We start from the raw sequence: 27,287 nt of genomic DNA on the forward strand, positions 1-27,287 counted from the left end.
TAAATATTAAAAATGTGATTTTTAATAATATAAGTACAAAATTTTATATCTTTATACAACTGTAATGGAATTTGGATCAAACCACTAGATTTTATTTAAAAAAACAAAATAAAACAATGATATAAAACTGCAAGAAGGTCTGAATCCAAAGTTTTTCCTCTAATAGTACCAAATACCACAAGGTACGGATTATCATACAAATGTATACAAATTTTTAAATACAAATACAATAGGACTGGATTTTAAAGGAAAACAAACAAAAAGCAGGTCCTCATCAGGATGTCATTAATGTGTACAAATGACAATGGCAGGACTGACTTCTTTCGGTACTAATCCATGTCTTCCTTCATACCCTGTGTCAAACAGGAAACCTCCATGGGTACAGATGAGGCGTGGTACAGGTTCTAACAACACGAAATCAAAACAAGATTTCTGTTCTTGATTTTGGTTTCCAAACATTCCTGTTTCCTTCTGTTTCCCCCATTAAATCTCAAAACTTCTCTGAGCTGAGAAAGACATTCAGCAGCCAGAACACCTTTATGAAACACAGCCCCGTGACCACACCAGAGGGGAGAAGGGGAGGATGCAGGCTGGCTGCACTGTCCTCAAAGGTCTACTCTGATGCTTGGAGCTCCGTCCAGGCCCGGGGAGGAAAGCAGTTAGCTCAGAGCTGGGTTTTGGCAGGGAATCTCACACCACATGTAAAAACGACCCTGACACGCTCAACTGTCTTCTTTGGAACTAGGAAGCAAAAGTCTGGTTCTTTGGAAATAAGGGCAGCTGGGAATGGAAACATTCCTTTTTATTTTACTTTCTTGACATTATTGAATTATAAAGAATTAGAATCCTGACATAATAATTCCTTTTTCAGGCACGATACCTTAAAATGTAAATGATTTGGAGTTTTCAGAGGAGGCCAGAGAAAGGAAGGGAGGAAGAAAAACAAATCTGTATCTTCCACATGCTGTTGCTGGTGGAGGCTTTTGTTATTAAATTATATATACAGAAATTTACAGGATAAATTAAAATCTAAGAGATTTTAAAGAGTTAAATACACATAATTAAAACACACATTCACACACGTACATAAATAAACCTGCATGAGAATCGAGTACGTTTTTTGCAATTCACTTATGTGTGGAATGCAGAACACTGTGTATCTGCCCACCAGGGGGGCCGATAAGATGAACCCAAGAATCCCGCTGGGCAAAGTTCATCTTCCACAACCACCAAGTAGTGAAGCAGCAGAACCTGTGAGGACCTGGTGGCTAAGCAAATGCTGCCAATGGAAGATACTAGCCCTTCGTTCTGCAGACCAAAGATTCTGGGTCAGCTTACAATACATGCAGTTCAGCTGGTGGCACTGACAGCTTTGCCCTCTCCACGGAGCTGCCAGGGCTCACGAACTCAGCCCCTCCTGAGGCTGCCAATGGTACCAATGATTACAATAATTTTCGAGACATGGACACCTATATAGCAGGAATTGGAATGAACCCCCTACCAAGTTTACCTAAGCCGCTGCAATAATTCTAAGATGGGAATGGTTTTATCACCTCCCACCTGGGTCGCTTCAAGTTGAAAGGCTTTGCACTTTCAGTCAACTGGCCTTTTCCCATAATCTTTCCTATTACATTTCAGACTGTAAGACAGGTAAGGCAAATGGTCAGAGATGGGTCTGGAGGTACAAGTGAGTTTGGAAAAAAATCACATTTTAGCTGTCCATAAAGAGATGCACTTGGCACCCAGAACAAGCCCCCAGCCCCTAAGTTACATTGATTTTTAAGGCAGATTTATCCACCACAGGAGAAAAAAATCCCAAGCCTATATTCATGCCAAGTTTTCCTCTTGGCTAAACCTTTGCCATTTCATAAAATTATTAAAAGCAGAGTAGTTACAGTCCTATGTATATATTGTACATTATATATATATATGTATGTATATAAAAATTTAAAACCTACACCCAGGGGCCAGTGAAGGGATCTGGAACAGCCATATATACACAAACCAGCAATGGGGTAGGATAAGGTTTCTGTCCCAGGATTCTTTGCTGTCACAGTCCAGGCATGATGTAAGCAATGTTGTCTAGAGTGTTTGACTGCAAAACACGAGAAAAAGGTTCAGTTGAAGAGTACTATACCTTAGCTCCCTGACACATATTTCTCTGTTCAGGGGAGAGAGATGAGAAAGAAAAATCAGAATGAAGATGGCACCCTGTCGTGTGTTATGCTAGGAGCTTTTCTGCTGACTTTTCCCAATTATCCCAGTAAAAAAGGGGCAGAGGACTCCTGCACTTTCTTTGCGTGTGGAAGAGCGAACAGGAAACACAGGAGTTGCATTTAAGGGCTAGAATGCTTCTCTCCAAAGGACTATTTTAGGAAATGGCATGTTTTCGAGTTTCACTGAAAGCATGGCATGCATTCAACAATACAGTACCGTGTTCCTGGGCTGATATATGAAGGGAGTCTATGTGTCGTGCCAGGAAACCTATGGCTTTGTGCCTGATAGGGCTCATCAAGGCAGGGCCTCTCTGGCTCCCAAGGGGTCTGGCCCCTAAAATCCAAGAACAAGGAAAACTCACCAAGACCTGTTTGGGACAGCCATTCAATTCAGGTAGTTGTGTGGTCAGACATGCCAAGGGGCCAAGCGCACAGATAATAGAATCCAGAAGCACTGACAAACTGCCAGACACAGCCACCATACCCTGAAACGGAGAACGTTAAGGAGAGTGAGCTGTAGCTCGAATCACACCCCTGATGCTCCCTCCACGTGTGGCTGACCTCCTCACGTGGTTCTTTAAGCCTTAGGCAGTTCTATGAAACTAGTAGCAGATATGGGAGGGATCTGCTTTGAGAAGTCTGTAGTTGTTTAAAAAGAAAACTTTTATGATACATTCCCAGGTTTCTTTTCTATATTCCTTACCCATCTTATCTTCTATGTGACCTTGGATTAGTCACGAATAGTTAAACAAAAAAAACCCCTAAGGAATAGTAAAAAATGCCTTACCTACTTCGGAGAGCTGCTGGGAAGATTTGTGGGGATCAAATATGCAAAAGTATTTTTCTTTGCAACAAATATAGCTCAAATGTGGTAACTGAGAATTCTACAGTCCTACATGTTAACATTTAATATAAGCATGCACACATGTGGCTTTTGAAAGCTGATGACAGTACTTTTCTGGGTTGTTATTCACTCTCAAAAAGAAGTAAATATGGTTCCTTTCAAATTTTAACTACTTGTACAATTCATATTGTTTATATCTTTGATTCAAAGAGAGAAGAAATAAGATTGCTTGCTGCAAATACCACTGCTCAGCTCTTGCATAATCCGCTTCAACTACAAGTACTGTGAAGATGTATCGACTAGTGGGGCCGTATAGCAGTCTTTCTGAGACTGAGCTCTGGGTCAGGACTGCTGGGGCCAGAACCTGGCTGTCCCACTCGTTTTTCAAGCTGCTTACTTTGCTGTACCTATAAAACAGAGTACTAATAGCACCTGTAGCATGGAGGGGGTTAAGTGAATGATGGATATAAAGTAGTTGGATGGTGTCTGGTACACAGTAAGGGCTCGAAAGTATCAGTAATTATTACTATTATTACCAACATCTTCATTGCCAAAACTGCATTTCTGGCTGGCTGCCTGCTAGGTCTCTCATTTTGGATGTTTCTCAATTTCAATGTGCTGTAATGAGAAATAACCTACCCCTCATCCTAGCATCCCTTTCTCTGCTAAGGTCACTGCCATTCATAGAAGTGCCCAGTCTCAAGGCCACTACTGATTCTTCCTTCCCTCGTACTCCTTGTCCAATGTACAGGAGGAGCTCTCCCCTCCAAGGGAAGCGGTACAGCAAGGGTTTAAGAGCACGTACCTTGAGCCACCAAATCCAAGCCTCTGTTACAGCATTTGTGGGCTGAACTCCAGAGCTAGTTACTTAACTATTTTCTTGCGTAAAATAGGAATAAAAATTCTGCCTCTCATAGCTGCACTGTGAATTAAATGAAAGAATCCATACATAGAACTCTGAACCAAAGCTGATCGAGTAAGCTTTCCATGAAAGTTAGCAATTACTTTTGCCCTACAGTTAATTATAGCTAACATTTTATGTCCGATTCTCCTAATGGATTATAAGTAAGTTGAGGGCAGGAACCATGTAGACTTGTAATAGTCACTTAATTTCATTAGACTTCAGATAGTCAATCTTTTAAATCAGCAAACTATAGAAAGACAATGTTCCTTAAAGGATAGTATGTAATTGCAGGTGGCACATAGGTGAACGTAAGTTATTTTGCTATACATCCATTTCGATGTATATTAGAAAAATAACATCACAATGATATTGAGAATATCATTCTGAAAGCATGGACAGATTTATTTACATAAAAATATAAAGCAATACAGTATAAGTGATATGTGAAAATTGTAAAACTGAGGATATATGCAAATAATTAAAGTCGGAAAAAGTGAAGTAGAGGGGGAAATGGGAATGACAACTAATGGGTATGGGGTTTCTTTTGGGGGTAATGAAGATGTTCTGGAATTAGTAATGAGTCCACAATTCTGTGAATATACTAAAACCCATTAAGTTCTACATTTTAAGAAGGTGAACTTTATGGTATGTGAATTATATCTCAATAAGACTTATGTAAAGAAAAGTGGACTAGAGATTCTGCAAAATTCTTTCCCTTTTTTGGTCACTATGAACTGTAACTTAGCAAAGGCTCACAGAAGCTGGCTTCTTTTAATTTTCTAATTATGTATCTATTCTCTTTCTAATTAGACTGCAAGTTTCCTGATGACGGGAATTAATTGGGAAGCTATTCAGATTTTCTTCTCCCCCAAGTTTGTGGAATAATGCCTTGATACTCAACAAATTATTTGCTAAACTAAATGGACATATGAGGAAAAAATCTAGAGTATGGACAGAGCATATAATAAACCATGCTTAATTCTAACCTTTTAGAAAACATAAGAATGTCTAACTATGAAAATAAATAAGGATTCCATAATATTTTATTCTGGAAATATCTATATCCATTCAAATATCTAAGCCTACATGAAAGTACTCTAGCTGTTTCAACACCTGCTAAATTTTTGAAACTAGCCAAAGAGCTCAGATACAGCTTTATCTCTTATGGCCTTTGGCATTTTATTTGTTGAATAATAATTCAACTTCCACATAGAAGTGAACAGTTTTATATTCCTACAGATTTCTCGCTTAAAAACAGTTTTAGCAGCTTAGCCTGATTTCTTTGCTGCAGTCTCCTATTAGAACCCAGAGGAAAACTGACATACTATACTCCTGAGTTAGCCAAGGGGGCAATATGATTAGAAACTGAATATGGTAATAGAAATGGAACATGACAGCTTTGCAGGTTAAGTGATTTTGAAATTGAAGCTTAAAAGATCTCCCTAGGGCACATACACTGTACAAGTCAAGTAAAGTACAGAGTAATGAAGAGCTTGAGAACCTCAATTTCCCTATTTGCTACCAATTTTCAAAAAAGTAGAGGAACTCTTAATTCTTTATAATCTAATCTGTCTATTCCAAACATTGCTGGAAATGTGCAGAAAAATTCAAACTGTCTTAGAAGTACAAATGATCAAAACTTCCATGAGATTTGTACTTTTTCCATTGCATTTTTAAAAAATAAGTTACACAGTTATATCAATTATATCTCAATAAAACTAGAAAAAATGTTATAGGGTGTTCTAATTTATTTTGTGCTGCTGTTTCAATAGGATGGTATTAGTGTAAACTTTGATTCTAAATCTTCAGATGTTTTTGTTACTAAATATCTTCTTTATAACTGTATCCTGAATACCTGGCATAATCTAGCATAAAGTAGTTGGCTCAATGCATATATATGGACTGAATGGATTCAAATTATGTCATTCACGGGCGTCATGCTGCTGACAGCTGTGCTCACCTCAGTTTCCTGCAGGCGGTGTCCAATGAGGCTGAGGGACTCTCCCAACAGCTGGAGATGAGCAGCGACATCTATGGGCTCTGTCTCAGGAGCTTTGGCCGGTGAGGCTGGTAACAGCATGGTAGTGGGCGGGGATTTCTTTTGGGGTGACAGTACTCCCACAGAGGAAGCTGAGAACAGAAACAAAATAAAGAGATCAAGCTTGCTATGGCCTTGAACACCACAAAAATGTCTTTCCTGATTTTCCCTTTTTATGAGCTCTACCAGGCATTAGCAAAACTGTGGACTGTTGGCCAAATCTGGCCCATAACCTGTTTTTGTATGGCTTGTGAGGCAAGAATAATTTTATATTTTTAAATGGTTATAGATAAAACAAAGAAAATGTGATGGACAATACACAAGGTCTAAAATATTTACACTCTGGCCCTTTACAGAAAAAGTTTCCTGACTTCTGATTTCCATTTTCTAATTTTTTTGTTTTTGCAATCTATAATATTCAGTAATAATACCTAGGTATTAAGATCTGCTTCTCATATAGTCTGCTCTCCCAATTTCTCAGTAAGGAAGGAAAACTGACAGTGCTCTAAGGAAAATAATTAAAAACAGGAGAGGGATGCGGTCACTACCTTTTACTTTCATGGAACTTTCTGAGCTGGAGGCTTTTCTTTTCACAGTTGTAGCTTCTGCTTTGTTCTGTTTGTGTTGTAGATATTGGGCTTTTTGCTTCCAAATCTGCAATCAGATTAGGGCAAAATAAATAAATTAAAAGGGACAGAAAAGTAAAATGGAAAGCAGGCATGGAAGAAGAGAATGAAGAAAAGAATGGGAATAGTGGAGCGGGGTGGGGGGACAGACGGACGGTTAATGCTAACCTTTAAGCTAAGGGTCACTGAGCAGGCTTCAGACAGTGATTACAGGACTACAAACATTCTCAGTGCCAATGGCCAGATCTCAGCATTGAGTTTTAGATAATTCTAAGGTCCTAATGTAAAATCACGGAGTAAACATCTGGTTCACTGTAATGTCCATGTGGTTTAAATATTTCTTCTAACCTGCTGCTTAGCAATAGCAATAGCAATAGCAGAACACTGACATAAAAAACAGAAACTAAAGATAATCTACCTGAGTGAAAAACATTTCAGTCGTTTCACCTACATGAGCTGTACCTTAACGCAAGATGGTAATTTTAATTCCCAGACCACTTTCGTATCATCCAATTGGAAATTGACTCTGAAGGACTCAGACACGACTTTGTCATTGTCTTATTAGCGTCTGGATTGTAGGGTACATTGTTTGGTAGTAGCTGATGAGGATGATGACCTGGAACCTGATTACCTAGTAAACATAATCTCCATGTTTTTATTCCTTTCAGTGACTATTACTGGACGACTTTCCTCAGTTCTCAGACCTTGACTGACTAGTAGGTATTTGTAGTAATAGGACTTGAGATTCTCTTTTAACACTTTAATCACTGCCCAAGTTAGGTCATATTTTGGCTCAAAGGCAAGGTTGTTGTAAAAAAAATTAGAAGAGGTTAGTTAGAAAAGACAGCTTCCCTGCAGCTAAATCTTCACCTAGAATACACTGGCACCAACCAACGTTGATGCCCTTTTCTACTAAACCATTTTCCATTGATTTGTCATTTTTTTCACTATTTTCAGCATTGCTCAGCTGGGTGGTCTATAGGAGGATCACACATTTTGGAAGGCATAAAGCAATGAAAAAATGTGCTCATAAGAAAGTGTACTTACCAATTTGTCCTTTTCTGGCAATTGCTTCCATACTTCAGCCAGTTTTTTACTAAGTTCCCCAAAATCTGGCATAAAAGAGTAAAAAACCCATAAAGTAAAGGTTTTACTATGAGCAAAACAGAAGATTGATGAGAGCAACAAATGGAAAAAAGCTGTGAAAATCGGATTTAAATAGCATAAGATTTTTCAGAAATGCAAACCAAACCAAACCAAACCCCATCAGTTTTCTTGATTCTTTTCTGTAGGGAAGGGGCTGTTCTGGTGGTCATGAGAGGCTCAAATCCTCACACACCTACTCTCTGGGAATTTATTCCTTAAGCATCTTTATAGTGTCGTTTAATTTGATCCCATGATACAGGGCTTATCAATTTAGGTCAAGGAAAATAAGTAAAATTTGATACAAGGTGTTAGATTTTTACTGAATTTCTGAGAGCTCAGAACCACACAAGAATTTCCCTGGAGCATCTCAGAAGCAGTCCTCCAGCTGTGTATGCTGCCCTTCCACTGGTATAGCAAGGCCAGTCTATAAAGCTCCTTCGTATCTTTTATAGTATTTGACCTGTGCCTCATGTTGAATAGCAGGCTATTTTACATCTTAGGCAAATGAGATTTATAGAGGTTAAGTACCTTGTCCAAGGTCTAGAGTGTTGTGTTTTTCTCACCTCACTAACTTCTAATATAGAGACAAATATGAACAATGTAAGTCATTTCACTATTTCACTATAACTCCACACCCAAGGGCAGTTTAATGAAAAGGCCAACTGTAGAGTTCTAGAAGTAAACTGCATATTTATGTACTGTGCCTCACAACATTCAATTTTACTCCGTTTCCCATTCGATCAGTTTAAGAGATATAAGTGAAAAGCTTATCTCTTATGGCTGGGGTGAGTGACTTGCAGAACTGAGAAAAAAAATGAGTTCTATATTCTTTTAATACTATGGGAAGAAGATGCCTGCTGACCGACTGAATTAATTGCACTGCTTCAGAGATACAAATGGAAAGTAAAAAACTAAAGATCAGAAATGTTCTTACCTATACCTGGATGGTCAGCCACAATGGTTACACGATACTCTTTACAGAACACCTGGTAGGCTGACATGTTCTTCTTTTTTGGCTAGTGCCACATAAAAATAGAACAGGGTAAGACTTAATTAGAACCAAAGTCGAGTAACCCTGAATCTTGGTCACAAAATAGGAAAGATATCTACACTTTGTCATAAAAGAATTCTAAACTACTAACCAGCTTTCCTAAACAGGAAAATTAATTTTTAATCCATGTTACTTATCACTCAGAGATGACTATCAGTTTTACTTCTAGAAGGTAAAAAATACATGCTAACTTAGTTTTAGATGTTTCAGACTGTTGCAGCTGCGTGATAATTATTTGAAAAGCCCTTTATTATTCTTATATAAAATCCCATTTTACATATTCTTTCAGAACTAAGTGCTAAGAAAATGCTTTACTTCTCTTGGGATGTCACTTTTCTCATCTTTGAAAGTAACAACCACGTAATTTCCCTTTAAACTTTGAAAACCAAGAGCCAAATCTATGTTTCTTTTGTTCCTCTGGTTTTGAGTTCTAATCTTATAATTTCCCCAATCTTGTTTTCACTGTCACTTGTAGTTTATAATTATTTTATTGTTCACATTCTTGTGGTGCAAGATGAGAGGTAAATAAATAACTAAAGACAAGTCTTTGGTAGTAAATGTAAGATGAATGAACCTCTTTTGCTTCAACAAACTGCTTTGTACTACTGGAAGCATGTTTATTCTTCACTATATCATGACAATTCCAAGAGTAAAGCATGGTTTTTAAGAGAGAGCCAGTTCAATGAGGGATACTTAAAACAAAGATTATATCCTATTATACATTCCATTTACAACTATCCATAGACTGATGGAAAAAAGTTAGGGGTTCCTACCTGAAAAGATACATTAGATGGCATCTGTCAAAACCTCTCATTGTGAGGATGAGAAAAAGGAAACTCAGAAAATGGTGACTTGCCTGGGTCCCACAACTATGTTAGTGATAACGCCAGAATGACTACAGCCTAGGTCGCCTGACTTCCAGGCTCTGCATGATGGGGCCAAAGAAAAAAAAATATGTTGCTTCTTTAATGGGATGGGGAGAAAACTATTTAAAAAGAAGGGATTATCCCTTTATAATCTTTATCTAATAAACTAGATGTTTTCAGTATGGTTTTCCTTTAAACCTCATCTTTGAGTATCGAAATAAGATCAGTCCTCCCAAGATAGTCCTTTCTGATCTTGCAGTTATTAAAATGACACGAATGTTTGGTGCTTTAAAAGTTACTGGGAACTTTTGTTTGCCTTAAAGGTCAGATTTTATGACCAAAAACAGACTACCAAACAACACAATCGGTCCTGTCTCACGACTCTGTGGAGTTGTATCTTGTTTTAAACTAAGCCTGATCAGACACTCTGTTCACCTGACTCAGTACCTAATATTGTTCTCATAAAATAACTACCAAAGACTGGCTGGGACTGATGGCAATTAAAAAGCTTGTGGGATGGCTCTGACTTTAATTCTAAAAGGAATTCTAAAACCATTTTGAGGAATGGAAACACTCATATAATTCCTTCCACAGTAAATGCTTTGCATGAGATGGTACTTCTTTGGAGATAAAAATTGTGGCATGTTATAAATTTAGCTTCGAAAATTTTAAACTAAAAAAAAAAAAACAACCTAATCTTTAAAAATGAGTTATCAAAAGGTCTGACATTTAGAATACAAGATGAAAGAATAATTTGTGGAAGTCTGTACATAGCCAAATCTTTCTCAACTGTAGACTCAATCTCACTACTAAATATTGAGAACAGTAGAAAGGATATGTGCTTGAGAAGATTCAGAGCTCATTTGGTTATACTATAAAACTTGCAAGGGTTGTAACAATGTTTTCTCAAACATGATATAATACTATAAAAGGTTACTGCTCCCTATTCTCCAAGGCTATCTACAGTTGTAATATAAAATTAAAGGTAACTTGACACAACTCATTAGAACTCCTGGCCAAAATATTAGATCCAAGTCCACATACTGAAGAAAGGATTCCTCTTGAAAATAAACTAGTATTTATTGAGTACTTGTACTGGGTATAGTAAGTAGTTAAAGAGGATCTGCTCAAAGCCCAAATCTTATTCTAAGGCAGTCATGCAGCACAAAATAGTGGAAAACACATGAACTTTAAAGTTTAAAGGCCTACCATCTTTTCCCGGCTTCAACTAATACTATATACTATTTGATCGTGAATAAAGTACATGAGAAGTGGATGGCTCTTCTTATGTGTGATATTAAAAGTATTTCAATAGCAAAGAAAAAGCAGAGACTAAAAAGGAAAGATTTCAAAGGTAACAAAAAAGTAACCTATCAAAGTACTTTGCCGTTCATTTATTAATACATACATGATTAGTCTGGGTGATTCCACTCTAAGAACCTGTTCCTTGAAGAAAAGTGTGACATAGAGCATAGATCTTTCCCCAGATAGTTCTTGGTCTCTCTCAGTGTGTGCAACTCACTACCAATCAAGTGTGATTCTGTCTGGAGCTAACAGTATTCAAGATAATTAAAAATTATGGCTCCTGCACATACACCAATGATTTCATCTGGTGCTGAAGAGGGAAAAATCTAGCTGCATCAGGCTGACCTTCTACTGGACTCAGAATCTGCTGGCTTCCATTGTGGAGCCTTCCTAAGGGATTCTCAAGAGAAACTAACAGTTTTCACCTTCTGTGCTGACCTTAGAACCTAACCATTGTGCAAGATGCAACTTCAGTCTGTGGACCTAAAGTTCAAAATTCAAACTTAAGGGGTTAAAATTTTTCCAGGGCAGACATTTAGTAGTTAGAAATACACAAACAATGGGTGATCTATATACATATAAAACATTTCCACATGATTCAAATGCAAGGCCAGTATTTCCACTCTAGACTTTCTTGTGCAAGAAAACATACAGTTCTGCAAGTGAATCACAGTGGCTGCATCTGGAATAACATGGACTCGCCTTTAATAAAATGCTAACATTTTGAAAGCTTGGATACTGTTTTATTAGTAGCACATGCCTTGAGTCCACTTACTAAATGACTCTCAGAATGTTGTAACTTTATAACCAGAACATCCTTTTAAATGTTCGATGACATCTGTCACAATAACAAGACCTTTCAAAGAACAACTTGTTAATGCTCTTTATAAAGCAGCTCTGCTTAACTCTTTGAGGTCACAGGACTCTGAGAATTTGATGAAAACCCTCTTCAAGTCCATCCATAACTCCAGTTTAACAACCTGTTTTAAAGGATAATACATATGGGGTTTAAGGCAAAACATAACCTTGAATCTTAAAAATACAACTTGGCTTTTTTCTGATGACTGGAACCCCACTTCTTCACTGATACTAATACTGCGAGGAGACACTGTTATAAAAGCTTTACCTGTAGGAACTCATTTAAACCTCCTAACAACTCTAAGTGCCATCACCACTGCCATTTTAAAGATGAGGAAACTGAGAACTACAGTCATACATTTAGGGAGTGGCAGGGCCAGCATCTGAACTCAGACAGTCTGGCTTGGGGCCCCTACTCATAACTATTACAACCATCTGATGTTTTTCTGAATGAACTTGACTGAAATCCCTAAATCTGATCTGGCTAAAGGAGATGGTGCCAGAGAAGTAAAGTTTTCGTGCCAAAGCTTTTATTTTAGCCACTCTGAATGGAAATCTTTCTAAAATATATTCTATACTTCTTCTATCTCTAATACACCAACGAATATAAACCCTGTATAGTGGAAGCTGCATGAGCATGGGTCCTGCAATCATAAAAACCTGGGTTCGAATTCCTCTTCTGCCACTAAACAGGTGTCTTAGGGAAGGTAATTTCACTTCTTTGAGCTTACTTCTGTGAAATGGAGGTAATATCTACACATCATTAGGTTCTTGTGCAGATTCACTGATATATCATAAAAAACTTAGTATAAGTAGAACACTCTACAGGGTGAAACCTCTATAAATATAGCTACTATTATTGTAATTTACTAATTTTTACTCAGTTCTACCACCGTCTTCCTTAATTCCTATCTGGCCTCAAGATTCGATTCAGATGACACCTCCCCCAGGAAACCTTCTCTGACACTCCCAGGCTCTCCCTGTGCTCCCTCAGCACACGTCTCTGATGAGAGTCAATGTACCGAATACTTTCCAACCTCTGTTTCTACACCCAGAGCTCTGAGAGAGCAGACACTGCCTTACTCATCTTTGTATTCGCAGCATTTGGCCCAGTGCCTGGGGCAATGTGAGTGTAGAATATGCACTGAATGAATAAGAGTGTCAGAATCCTGTGTAAAAAGGCCAGAGCGTGCATTCATTTGTATTACCTCATCTGACCTTCACAACCCCCTTGCAGGGGAAGTAGGCTGAGTACAGGTTGGCTAGTCTGAGAGATCAGGCTGGAGAGCCCGGCTCCTTCCCCCAGCACCCATGAACCTGTCCAAGCAGCTGTAGGAACTCGCTTTGCAATACCTGCTTCTGTTCCTTAGAGAGCCTGTTCTCTTTCTGGTTCACTATTTTCCAAATAGGTGAGATCACTGCCGAGTTTGCTTCCAAAAAGGTGGGTGTCATAGTAAAAAGCAAAACAAAACCATAAAAGCAGAGTTTTCTTCCCTAGTCTAACATGAAATGAGTGGTTAAAAAAATTTTTTAAAAGATGTTTTCAAGTGTATTTTGTGCCTTTGAAGAATTTAGGATGAAAGCAACAGTAATTGTAACAGCTATTCACTAAGCCATGCTCTGTGCTAAGTGTGTTGTTACACGTATCACCTAATTTAAACCAAATAAGCCCATCTTACAAATGAGAGAAGAGAGGAAGCAATCTCAAGAGAACAAAGCTAGTAAGTAGCAGCCTAGACTAAGAACCAAGTCTGCTCAATTAAGAGTCCACGCTTTCAGCCACTTCATTATACTCTGCCTCCTTAATTTAAAAACATCTATACGTCTCAACAGGACTAGTTTCAGACAGCATCACACTATTTTGGTTTCTTCTGACCTAGAACCTACTTTTAGCTTTGCCAGAGGCATATTATGCCACTGGGTAGCCATCTCTTAAAGCTTTAGAAAGGCACATGGTGGTGGCGGAACAGTACAGGTTTGGGGTTAAAGAAACCAGTATTCAAATTCCTGCTCCATGTCTTCTGCTCTCAGCCTCTTCCGCTGTCAGATGGGGCTAATAACAGTCACAACCACTGTGCATGTGAGATGCCTAGGAGAGCCCGGCACACGGCAGGCACTCAGGAGATGGTAGCTACTAGCTTAGGCTTAGCAGAGAAAGGATTTATAGAGTATACCATCACAAGTCTAGTTATAGTTCAGAACCCATCTTATTAAGAGATTGGCAACAATGCCTGAGTGTGCCAGGTGCTGGGCCACCTCGACAGCCTTAGTTTCCTTTGGTGCAAAAACTTTACTTCTCTGGCACCATCTCCTTTAGCCAGATCAGATTTAGGGATTTCAGTCAAGTTCATTCAGAAGGGCCTTTGAAGTGGCAACATCAGAGACATTATTTTAAGAGGCAGTGGATGGGCTTTTACTGATTTAGTAAAACCAGAAGGCATCTTTGAAATGTCACCTATCCTGCTCCTCCAAAATACACAAAAAGTTCTACTCCAAAGGGATGGTCTTTAAGTGGAAATCATCAGGATATCAACATGTGACCAATCTGCTCCTCTTCAGAAAGCAGGGTTCAACAACAAGCAAGCAAACAAACAAGCAAGCAAACAAAAACACACCCTAAACAAAACTCCACTGAAAATGGTACCTTTCACCAGGGAGACAGACCCATTTCCCTTCTTTGTATCAGTCAAAATTCTCCAGTGAGAGTTCCACCCCTGCTACCTGTGCTTCTCACTCTTCCATGAACTCTGCTCAACTGGCTCCCATCCTTCCCCACTACACTTGAACTCCTGTCCTCTCTGGCATGAGCCCAATCCATTCTCGAAACCGTCTGTGCCCTCGCTTCTGCGACACCGACCCCACTCTGGCTTTCCTTCGACACAACTGCCCCTGCTGCCTCCTCCAGTGCCCTCATGTGGGCATGCTCCAGGATTCTGCGCTGGGCTCCATTCCCTCTCACCCACTCACACATTTCATTTATTGCACATGAACTGTTCTTCTAAATTCTAGGTCTTGCATTTCTATTGCTCTCTGGAAATTCTCCCGAGATGATGATTATAACAACTAAAGTTACTGAATGCTCACTAATGTGCTGAGCATTGTGCAAAGCCGAAGTTCCCACACTTTGCTGGTTCACGGTGCCTATGTGGCTTTTCACGTGGTACTTGCTTTTGATCATACCAATCACGGAAAACCCAGCTTTGAAAAGAAATGGCGTTACTGAAAGGAATGTAACGTGATAAAATGCTGAAACTGAACTACTTTGAGTTTCTTTTGAAAATTTATTTAAAATATCTAGTGGTGCCCCTTTGAGTTTGCTGTGGCACCCAGGCCTTGCCACACGGAAGCCCTAAACACTTTTACGTGTAATACCTCATTCAATCCTTAAGAACCCCATTAGGCAGGTCTATTATCACTCCCAGCGTACAGAGAAGTTATGCGACTTGTCCAACATCACATAGCTTGTACGTGGTGGAGCCAGGGTTTGAAGCCAAGGGGTCTGGCTCCACAGCTCGCTCTCTTAACCGCTTAGATATGCTGACTCTCTTGATGCTTCTATCTTAAAATCTAAACCTAACTTATCTTGTTCTCCCAAACTAGCTATTCTTTTTGCTTCTTTTTCTTACGGTCCTGGTCATAGAATCTAAGGTAGACAGGGTGCACAGAGGCCGTGAGCATCTCCAGTGGCTCTCTGGTCTCGGCTCACTACAGGCGGAGGGACACTACTCCTGAAGCATTCTAGGCGAACTTTTAACCTCTAGGCGAACTTTTAGGTACTTCTCTTTTATACTGAAACAAAACCCAAGAAAGGATATATTTTTAAAACTCCACAGGAAATTTTTAGGCATAGGTCAGGTTTGAGAAACACAGCATGTATCCTTACATATTTAATGGATAAATGAATGACTATGTTCAGAATATGACTACTTCAGGTTTGAACAGCCGTGATCAAATACTGATTCATAATAAGTTTTTTTTTTTTATTTGCCATTAACTAGAATTCATTTTTCACTAGCAACTGCTAGGGTAAATAGTCTCTACCCTTGAGGAAACTATAATTTTATTTTCCAAGGCACCCGGGTTCAAAACCTTAGGGGACATCATTATACTTATGTCTCTGACTTCCCAGATCCAAGCCCAGTTGCCGGATCTTGTCAGCTTTTCCTTCAGAGTGCCCCCTGATTCTGTCTCTTCAATCTCATTTCTAAGGCTTTTATTAGTGACTTTGGACTATAAAAACCTCCTGGGTGGTCTGTCTCAAGTCTCTCCCCAGTCTAAACCCCCGGTACGACTCTATGATTTTATTAAGTTATATTTTAGAGCACGTCTAAACCGTGCTCACAAGCCCAAAGTGCCCACTGCCAAATCCTTTCTTTTGGCATTTAAAATTCTCTACAATTTGCTCCCGACATGCTTTTTCGATACGTTTTTGTCCATACAGTCATTCATTTGACATATATCACAAGATGCGTACCAAGGACACTGAAGAGTTGAAGGCACTATTAAGGTGACTAAAATAGTTCCCAAGGAGTTAAAACACCTGTAAGGAGCTTATAGTCTTTAATAGGGGAAATGGAACACGTACAAAGGTAACTTCAACATTAGGAAGAAAATAAGTGCAACGAAAGAGAGACAGCAAAGTGTGATGGGAGTACAGAAGTTAATTCTGACTGCAGGTGGCATTTGGTTAGGTCTTGAAAGGAAGGCATAGCATCAATATATGGAGGAGGGGAAGAAGGTCACTGAAAAAAATGAACAAAGGAATGGAGGTAAGAATGTATGGGAAACAAGTTTCGTCCCCACATAGTGTATATAAAGCAGACCAGTAAGAGGTAAAGTTGAAAAGGGAGGTTTAGGCCTAAGTCACTGATAATTATAAACGTTTGGCCAAGGGTTTGGACTTTGATATTCAGCAAGTATCTACTGCCTATCTACCACAGGCGAGACTGCGGGTTAGGTACCAGGGATGCAGTGGAGAGCAAGACACAGGATCCTGGTGCTCTCGGCGCTTTCAGTCTAACATAAAGGCAGTAAGGGTCCGCTGAGGATGCTGAACAGAGGACTGTCATCAAAGTGGTACTTAAGATTATTCTGGTATCGATGTGTAAGATTAACTGCATGAAGAAATGGAAAGGAGGCCATTTATTGCATTAAGTACAGGGAGGGATGAGGCTCAAGATAGTGGTGTGAAAGTTGTTGAGGAGGAGCAGGAATATCAGGCTTAACACTCGGGTGGAAATAGAGGAGGCCAGGTAAGAGGGAAATGTAAACATGAAACATAAAAAAGGTGAACCTCAAGATGAAAAAAATCATAACAGTGGTTGTCTCGGGGGGCGGGAATTGGGAAGGGGTAAGACAGCGCTCTGTGTGATGGTGGTAAAGTCCCTATGTTGATGGAGGCTTGGTCACACAGGTGTGTGCATGTATCAAAACTCATCAAATGGTATACTTAACATTTGTGCATTTTATTGTATATAAGTATTGTGTAAAAAAGCTCTGAAAATAATGTGGGCTTAAGTTAACGATATGCAAGCCGAAGTATTTAGGGGTGACGTGAATGATATCTACAACTTACTTTGAACTTAACATTAACAAAGACAAGATGGATTCATGGATGGAAAGATGTATGATAAAGCAAACAGCAAAATATCAACTGCAGAATTTCAGTGCATGGCATATAGTTCAAAAAATTGAAATTCTTTCAATTTTTTGTTCCAAAAATTTCATAATAAAGTGTTGAGAAAAGCAACATACATATATGTTTGTGTGTGGGTTGACTGGTAGGACACGGGGAAAACAGAAAGAGATGGAAGAAGAGATGCAGGTTAGAAGTCTGAGGTACCCAAGGCATCCAGGTAGATTTATCAGGCAGTTACAAACACAGGACTAGAGTTCACTTGTTTTGCAATGCTACTTCCTAAACATCTCTCTGCCTCCATGCATTTACTTCTACTGAAATCCTATTTCTTCTTTAAGCTGTCTTTGACTACCCTTCCTTCCCCCACTCAGCTGTAAGATTAGTTGATGACATTATCATATATCACTAAAATGGAAATTCCTAGGACAAATAGAATCTTACACAAAATATATGCTATTTCATGAAGAAATTTTCAAATAAACAAATGAACAAAGCCTGACTTAGTATGTGACTATCTGGTTCTTTAAGCTCACTTTGATTCTTGGCTCAGAAGGTATAGTTCTGTTTTTTCTTTCTGAGACATATATACTTTCTTAAAAGGCACCTTTTGAAGTGGGGAAAATAACTTGCACCTAGATTACAGACTGAAATGAAATTGTCATTCTCAAATTCTTAACATATTTGATTTTCTCTTTCTTAGTAGCTTTTCTTTCAGATTTCATCCAACATTTCATTTTGCAGAAGTATAAACAAAGGAAGAAAATGGTTGTCCTTTGGTGGCAAAACTATGACTTTTTTCTACTATTCTGAATTACTAAATTTCTACAAAAATGATATATTACTTTGATAACAGGGGAAAAACATTTTTTAAAAAACGAAACCTTTAATGACATAGTCATCATGCCCAAAAGTACAACTGCTAGAGATTTCTCAAGTTGCGAAGAAAAAGCAAACCAGGGTGGCTGATTTATCATTCCTATCTCAACAGTGCATTTGCTAAGGTCAAAAATGAAGTCCTGCTCATCTTTGCCCTCTTAGCAATTACTGCAGCATTGGGCTTGGCAAACAGCAAGCTCTCAGATGGTGAAAGAACACCCAATGGACACTAAAAATGCAAGAATGTAGCCAACACCAGTTAGTGGAAAGCCGGTAGCTTATTCTGTTAACTTGGTCATTATTCTTCTAATTTTGAAAACTCATTTTTCAAAATGAACTCATAAAATACCTTTCATATCTCTCAACTGCCCCAGGCAGGCAGTGAAAGAAACCGAGCTGCTCAGAGTGAAAGAAACGGGGTTGGCTCATTCTATGAATTCTAAATACCAGCCAGAATAAGCCACAGTATTTCTAAACCTGTGCTTGGCACAATGGGACAACTCTGTTAAGGAAACCCATGAATAATTATGATTGCTCCTATTTTTATAGCAGACAGACCTGGTCATTGGTAGTATTTTATACCTGGTATCATTCTAAGAGAGTTGGTTTGCTACACTTCCAGTGGTTCACCTTAGCTGCTTAATTCCAAATCTGCTCACTACTATCAAGAAAAACCTGTTTCATCTCTTACCCCCAACCACACTTTAAAAAATGTTTTACCTTTTCTCCCCTCTCTCTCTCTTTGTCCTTCTCCTCCTTTTTCTTTTTTTTCTCACTATGCCCCTCGGTGTGGAGGCCAGGAAGTGGTGGGGGAGGGGCGGCTGTTCCAGTGTAGGGGATGCTGGGAGGCGGGCCAGGTGTCACTGTGACCTCTCCCACTGCTGCCGCAGAAAGTCCTGAACTTCTCTTGGACTTGGAGTGGCGTTTCTCTTTATGCTTCTCCTTGTCCTTTTTCTTTTTGCTTTTCTTCGACTTCTTTTTCTTCTTGATTTCCCGGTAAGAATCATCTATCACTAACTCGCCAGCTTCCAGCTCCCCACCAGAGGACGAGTCTGAGTCTACTAGGATAGGTTCAAGCCCGGAAAGCTCCAGGTTAGCACTGTGGGGTTCTGGGAACTGGGAGGCGTCAGACCCACAACCTTCGGGGCCAGGAGATGCACGTGGGTCTGAGGATGACTTGTGCTTCTTCCGGGCTGTTTTTAGAAAGCTCTGCAACTCGTGTCCTAGGAGTAAAGCACCTTGCTCATCCCGAGCCGACTTCTTAGAGGATTTTTTTACAGTCGCTTGCTGAGAGGGATACTGAAAAGACTCCTCGTCCACTGAGCTGCTTCCCTTCTCCTTTGGTGAGAGAATAAGCTTCATCTTTAAGCCATCAGGCTCACGGAGGGTCAGCGTCTCTGTGTTCACGTACAGCGGTTTCATTTTTTTGGATCTGTGGGAACCACCATCCTCCAGGGATAGCTCCCCACTGCTCCCACTGACTTTCTTCCTGTGGTGTTCCCTTTTGCTCTCTGAATGGCTTGAAGAACTAGAAGACTTTTCCCCTGTCTTTCTGGAGGGCTTGGAGCTCGCGGCCAGTGGGGAAGTGATAGCTTTCAGCAGATCCATAGCGGTATCAGCAGATTGTGGGCTGGATTTTTTCTTTTTCTTCTGTGACGATTCCAAAGACGAAATATCTAGAAATAATTAAGAGAAGTAGTGTCCATATGACAGAGCAACTTCCAACAAGTTTCCTGTCTCACCAAAAACACCCAACTAACACGAAGAAGAAGCTAACAGGAATAACTTAAGGGGAGGCCCTTCGACTGGTTCCTGACATTCAGAGATGATGTGCTTGGTAGACATTCAGAGATGAAGAGGCTTGGTAGACTCTGCCTCTGACCCCGGAGACAGTTCTCACCACTAAAGTTGTTTTCTTCACTGAGTCTTCACAAGCAACCAGAGAGAGCATACCCGGAAGAATGGACTACAGCGGTGGCGTTACAAGGACAGGTGACCCTTGAACAACACGGGTTTGAACTGTGCAGGTCCACTGACGTGCAGATATTTTTCAATGAATGTTATAAATGTGTTTTCTCTTGCTTATGATTTCCTTAAAAACACTGTCTTTTCTCTAGCTTACTTTATTGTAAGAATAAAGTACATGATACGTATAGCATACAAAATACACGTTTACTGTTTATATATCAATAAGGCTGCCGGTGAACAATAGGCTACTGGTAGTTAAGTTTTGGGGGAGTCAAAAATTATATGTGGATTTTCAACTGCGCAGGGGTCGGAGCCCCTAACCCCCACGTTGTTCAAGGGTCAACTGTAGCTATGATTTAGATTACACTGCAGACAGAGTACTGTTTGTGTTCGGGACAAACCCATTCTAATAGAGAGTTAGTTTTGTCAGCTCTGTGCATAATACAGCTAAGAAAAGCTGGTCTGTGAATGGATATGTACTGGCTTGAGAAGTAACCCACAGGTGCAGGCCAGAGGGCCCAGGACTACATATGGCAAAAGGATGCTAGATAACAATGGGCATAAGATAAGTGGATGATTGGGGAGAGAAGGAACCTGGTACCTGGTGTATCACAAATGAAGACTGTTCTTCTATGCTGAATCCTCCAAAATACCAGCCCTCCACCTCTCTCCTCCTTCACACTGGTTTATCGGCACTCAGAACAAGAACCACTGTCCTGTTAAATAGGCCACTGAGTCAGCAACATCTGGATCCTTCCCCTACCCCGATTCCAAGAACCAGTGATGTGTTTATCCCACCTGCTGCCCTTTCCCATCCTCACCTCCATAGTAGTAATCATCAGAGGAGTGCTTCCTCTTCTTCTTGTGTGTGTCCGTCCCCAAGAAGTAAAGTTCACTATCCTGGAATTAAAGAGGAAGAAGAATTGACCAATGAATAAGATGATGAGGCAAAAGCAGTTTGGAACCAATCTGGTTTTTGATGATCTGACTTTGAAAAACTAAGTAAAACACAGAAAATAATAAAAATAGATGTGGATGATGTTTATTTTACTTCAGAGTTTTTAAAAGAAATTGCTTTCTTCAAATATTAGGAAATATGATATGTAATAGTTTAAAACTTTCCTAATTCAAATGTTTAGAATTTACCTTTAACTTCTTCTTGGAAGAATTCCTGACCTGAGCAGCGATTTCTTCCTCTTCCCTTAAAAAATCCTTGTAAGAACGTTTCTTTTCTCGTTGACTTCGGCCAGCTGCTAGTCCTATGTCTTCAAAGCTGTGATCACCATCAAAGCAATCTGAGCAGCACAGGTTCATTTAGGAAAGGAAAGCAATGAGAAAGTAAGTAACAACCAAATCATCACATATGTCATGCAACAGTCTCTCCAATTCCAAATTAAAATAATCTTAATAAGTCCATGGGAATAAAAGGGGACAAGAATATTCTTGATGACTTGGCTGCAAAATCAAACCTGAAGAAGCAATGGTTCTATGCTATGCAAAGGCCCAGTGTACATCCTCAGACATGGTTTCTTAGTTGTGATTTGGTAGGCGAACACAAACTTGCAGAGGTAAGGCTGAAAAGAATAAGGATTCAGGCGCTGTGCTGCTCTGTGGGAGTCCAATGTGATTCCTATCCCCAGAGTCCTGCACACTGGAGCTGGCAAGGACCACGAGTGCTGCCGGGGATCACCCCAATACACTACTATATTTCAGGCTCTCGTGTTGGAACCCTGTCTTGGTTTTCGTTTCCATGGGCCCAGTCTGGGGATGACGTGGAGGCTTAACAGTGCTCTGAGTCATCACTTGGGAGTCCAGGCTGTGATGGCCAGTCCTGGCCTCTATGTCCATGGGCTGCAAGGACTGAAGAGGACACCCCCTTCGAAATGCTTCTCAGATTAAGGGGTCATACCTTCTTTCTTCACGGAGTCATCATAAGCCATGGCGGTCCTGCAGGGCCTTTGAGAATGTCACTGTGTCCAGGCTCCTTCCCGTCTACAGGACCAGGTCTGAGAAACAAAGAAGGAAAACCCTCCTGTAATGCGAAATCACTGTGGAGAAGCAACCTTCCAGATGGAAATGCGTAGTGATCCAAGGGCAGACTGGAAGGGCAAGAAATAAAGGAGTGTCTTGTCACCTCCTCATTCTACTTGTCAATATACTGGGGTTGAAACTGCAGGAAGTACACTTGGCTTAATTTGATTTGATTCATGTTTTAAAGTTGTTGTTTGGGGAAGTATATAAAATACCTCACACATAAAAATATTTCAAAATTAGTGAGCTTTCTGAAATGCCAACAGGACTGACAACACTGAGAAGGTAAAAACCGACATTAAGTCAGAGTGAGAGGTTCAGGTATGGTCACAGAATGCATGGATAAAGCAAGATGCAGAGGAAGACAGATTACACCACACATTCAAGACTATAAAATTCTACCATTTGGATTGGTGACAGGCTAAAATCTATTGTACTGCACTTTAGACAGAAATGATAACATAGGGGTATTAAAGATATTTAGAGCATTTTTTTTTTGGTACGCATTTTGTTGGGCTACATGAATTTGCTCAAAGTCACAATAATGTAAAAGCAGGTATACTTCTTTTATTAGTTGGCCATATGATAGCTTTCAACACTACCAAGCCTCTCTTAAAGGCTAGGTGAAAGAATTATCATTTGTCCACGAGTGATGAAATTATTCACTAATTTGAATGACTGTAATTTAAATGTTCTAAGTATTGTCTTGAATTTGTTAAAATTATTTTTTTGGCATTCAAATTGACATGTCCATTTTGACTTTGAAGGTGACAAGCCATAAACTATACTCTAAGGTAAAGTTCTTAAAATACATATGGACAGGCAATATCACAATTCCTGCAGGAAAAGTCTTTGCAGGGAATTTAAAATGTCATGCATTTAAAATTTTAAGGATTATTGAATATGTCCTCATTTAGTTAGCGAAATGCTTAAAAGTTGATCAGACTGGTCGTTTACTTAAATTTTATTTTACCTTCATTACTATAATGGATCTAGAAATGCTGAAGGACACTTCAACGAGACATTGCCAATCCCTTCACATAGGTGTGGCTAATACTGAAGTATTAGTAACTTTTGTGAAAGAGATGAATTAACAAGGAAAACTTTCATAAATTACAGTTAAAATAAACAAAAAGACTTCATTGCACAAGTCAGATAAAATACAATGCACAGACATGCCTAAGTTGAAAACAGAAAGTGTTACCCAGAATGACTTACAAATAAGATTAAAGAAAGAAACATAAAAAAGCATTTCTTTACTTCTCTAAGAAGCAGAATTAAGAGTAGATTTGGTCAAGGTAGACGCTAGAGTGAAGAAAAGAAATGCAATGAACTGAGTTATTTTAAAGATAAACTGGAGAACTGCTTCCTTAAAGGCTTTTTCATAGGAAGGGGATGTGATATGAGGCCTCACGTAAAAATACAAGGAGGCAAGATACATAATGTAGCCAGTTTTTCATGTTTAGCATTAAACTTTCTCAAATAGGTATTACTGTTCTCCCCTTTCCACCCAAGTGGCACTAACTCCAAAAGGGGTAATGGGAGGGGGAATGTCATCTGCAATTATATCCATTCATTTGAAAGGAGTATATCATTTCACTGACATTGAAATATCGAGTTTATTAGAAAAATATATAGATCCCATTAGTTTTCATATGCTGATAATGCCAAGAAATATCACAACTTGAGACCTCAAGTTAAATGTTTCTCATGCCAAGTAAATTTTGGCAAAAAATGTTTGAGAAATAATGGGGGAAAAATCATAAATATTCATCATCATCAACATGGCCACCACCTACTGTCAACAAAATGTACTTCTATATGAAGTAGAGGCAGGACCTGAGTTTATAACCAGGCCTTCCTTTTGGTAACACCGAAATTAACATAAAACGGAGTTGAACAACTAACAGAATAAAGTTCTGAATACAGTATGAGAAAGAAAACAATGGCCACTTACTAAACTATGAAAAAGTGCTCATGGTCTCATAGGTGACTGCTTTGAAAAACTACCAGCAAATATAAAAAGTTGTGAAAGGGAACAGAAAATTAGGAGCTGATTCTCAGAAGCACAGGCCAACACAGAAGACATGTGCTGCCGTTAGCATCATGTATTAGAATTAGGCCTGCTACTATTTAAATTTTGATAAAAAACACTAAAGGGCATTTTATAAATTATAGGAGTAAACAACCCATAAGAAAAAATAAACATGGTCTGAAGACAAGTCCAATTCACTAAAAAATTGGGATAGCCATGAGCTTAAAAAAACTGAAATTAAACACAATGGACTGTGTCACTCACAGCTGGGAACTGATGGACCCTGAATTTCTAAGTTCTTTAAAATCAGGATACTATTGCAGCCAAGGAGTTAGTTTTGGTTGCTGGCTCACAGAAGAAAGATGAAACCAGATAAAGTCTTAAGCAACAGTGTGGAAGAAAGGCAGAGTTAGGGCAACATTTATATAAGATCAAGACTCCCGATATTCCTTCTGGGTCTTGCAAATTCAGAGTGCAGGCTTAGGCAGCAGATTGTGAGGATGAAAATGAAAAATATTAGGTTTGATTTTCGCATCAGAAAACAGGTCATAATTAAATGTTGGCAAATATAAAACAGGTGTTAAAACCCATTCTCCTGAATTCCATAATTTTGGTTTAAAGAATTCGATATTGTCAACTTCCAAGAGGCAGGGAGAATTTTACAATTCTGTTCCTCTCAGTGTGTAAAGACTTGACAACATAAGTAAAAGTTCATTATTTAATATTGCTTATGGAAGTAAGAAACATGCCATCAAAAAAATGTGTACTTATGAAATGTGCAAATTGTTAGATGGCACTTTTGAGACTTTTCTTCAGGATTTGAAAAAACGGGGGGCAGAGCGGCTTTCTTCTTGTAGATAAGCATATGCGCATCTTGTCCAGGCACAACTTTCTGGATTACCAAAGTCATTAGGTTAAAACCTCAAATCCTCAATACAGTACTTTGTTATTTTGAAAGTTCAAATTGTAAATACTGAAAAAAAAAAAAATTTTTTTTTCAGATGTTTTTGATGTAATCCAAGCCTGGGCAATCACTAACAAGTTTCTTTATCCCAGAATGTGCATGAGTATTGAAAGAGTGAACGAAGTGAACCAGGAAACCCGGCAGTGAGTGAAATCCTAAATCCAGGTCTGGTCCAGGATGAGAGCCTTGTTCCAGATTCCGCCTTCTCTTCTTCCAGAACTCCTTTCAGGAACTCAGATTGCCAGTCAGCGTAGGAAAAAGGAAGATGCACATCCAGCTGTTGCCAGTGTCTGAATTTTTGGTATTGTTACTTTCAGAATATGAGCAGGTGCTATCTTCTCATATTCGTCGCGGTTTCCTCCAATCTCAGAACAGAGCGATTCCGAATTCTTGCCACTCCCTTCTCCAAGAACCTACCTATGCAGCACTCACAGCCCCTGCCAGCTCTGGAAACTGCAGAGATGCCGACAGCCCGGGGTGGGGACTGAATCCTCTCATTGCAGTGCAATTAAGCGGAACCACGACCACCGCACAGATCGGCTGACAACACACATTTCCAAAAAACCAGCAATACAAATTTTGATTAGCCTCCTCCAATCAACAGGCTCGACTTTGGTTTCAGTTTTTTTATTTATTCTGCTATGAAGATATAGAATCAGCCAGCAGCTTAACCATTAGAAAGGAGGGAGATGTTTCTCTTTTGCATATCAAATAAAGTGAATCTACAAGTAAAAGCGGTAGGGGGAAATGGGCCCTTATGGAGAAAGCAGACCATTACGAAGGCACGTTCAAACTGGGTCACACGCAGAGTGCCAACACCTGGTTATTATCACAAAGAGCCCCCCAGGACCACCACTTTTGTGGTCCCCACGGCAAAGCAATGGGATTCTCCCGGCAGTTTCACAGCAACAGCTAGTTCAACAAAGCTCTGTGCAAAGAAAGCTACTCGCATCCTCCCCTGCCAGCCAAGGACCCAGTCCTCCCGTTGCCCCGTTCCCAGCGCCCTTTCGCCTTGACAGCCCCGGGGACCCCGCACCCCGGGTCCGCACCCGCGCCGCGGCCGGGACCCGGGTTCCCGCGTCCCCGGCGGACTCCCGGCGCCCCCGAGGGCGGAGACGGCGCGGGCAGGGGGAGGGGCGGCCCCGGCCCGCAGGCCCCCGGGGCGGCCGCACGCCCCCTCCCGGCCCCGCAGCTTTCCCGCCTTCCCCATTTGAACAGCGCCCGCCCGCCTTCCTCCTTCGGCCCGCTCCAGCCCCTTCCCGGGGGCGGACTGCGGCCGCTACTCCAGTCCCCGGCTCGGCCCCTGGGCTAGGCCGCGACGGGCCTGGGGCGCCCCCGGGGCAGTGTCGCGGGCCCCGGGCGGCGGGTGGCGGCGGGTCGGGGCCGCCGCCGCCTCGTGGTGGGGGCCCAGCCCAGTCTCGTGGGGGCTGTGCTCGCCGCTACCTTCACTTGGCTCGCCCGGATCCCGCCTCCGCGCCGCCGACCACCGCCATCTTGGAGAAGGAGAGAAGAGCGCGAGCGGCCAGGGAGCCTCAGTCGAGCCCAGAGCGCAGACTCCGGCTCGCGAAGGGGAATCCCGGCGGCGAGAGCGCCGAGCGCATCGAATGCACCACGGCGCTCGCCGAGCGCGACGCCTGGCGCTCCTAGAGCATTTATTTATTTGCTATGCGCCTAGCTTGGGCGAGGAGCTTTACAAACATTTTATCATTGACTCCTCACTGCATGCTACTTGAGGTAGGTTTCGTCACATTTTACAGATGAGAAACGGGCTCAGAGAGGTTACGTGACTTGCCCAACGCTACACAGGTGTCTGGAATGGGAGGCAGGTTACTACTACCCTTGGTCTTCTGGTTCCAAATGCAGTGCCCTTTCCGGAAGACTATGTGTTTCTTTCAAGATAGTCTTATACTGTAATTCTCCT

The 27,287-nt window shown here is 40.5% G+C and overlaps 1 protein-coding gene across 5 annotated transcripts; it reads right to left on the reverse strand.

Moving 5' to 3' along the window:
- HMGXB4 (HMG-box containing 4) lies at positions 1-26,910 on the reverse strand. Of its 5 annotated transcripts, none has more exons than XR_005656109.1 (12): positions 26,810-26,910; positions 22,246-22,342; positions 21,483-21,631; positions 21,158-21,236; positions 19,089-20,044; positions 8,709-8,790; positions 7,676-7,740; positions 6,551-6,656; positions 5,925-6,094; positions 2,579-2,701; positions 1,959-2,095; positions 1-404 (listed from the first exon to the last, which is right to left on the reverse strand). XR_005656109.1 is itself a non-coding variant. In XM_039877843.1 (12 exons), exons 6-12 carry the CDS (start codon positions 19,974-19,976, stop codon positions 2,051-2,053), a joined length of 1,479 nt encoding a protein of 492 aa, XP_039733777.1. In that variant the 5' UTR covers positions 19,977-20,044; positions 20,938-21,052; positions 21,158-21,236; positions 21,483-21,631; positions 22,246-22,342; positions 26,810-26,875; the 3' UTR covers positions 1-2,050. The 5 variants fall into 5 exon arrangements, 4 of the variants coding, with proteins under 4 accessions (XP_039733777.1, XP_039733776.1, XP_039733778.1 ...); XM_039877843.1 differs by adding an exon at positions 20,938-21,052 and having other exon boundaries at positions 1-2,095; positions 26,810-26,875; XM_039877842.1 differs by having other exon boundaries at positions 1-2,095.
- Positions 26,911-27,287: the final 377 nt, after the last annotated feature.

This window comes from Pteropus medius, unplaced genomic scaffold (genome assembly GCF_902729225.1).
Source record: "Pteropus medius unplaced genomic scaffold, Ma_sr-lr_union100, whole genome shotgun sequence".
Lineage (NCBI taxonomy): Eukaryota > Metazoa > Chordata > Mammalia > Chiroptera > Pteropodidae > Pteropus > Pteropus medius.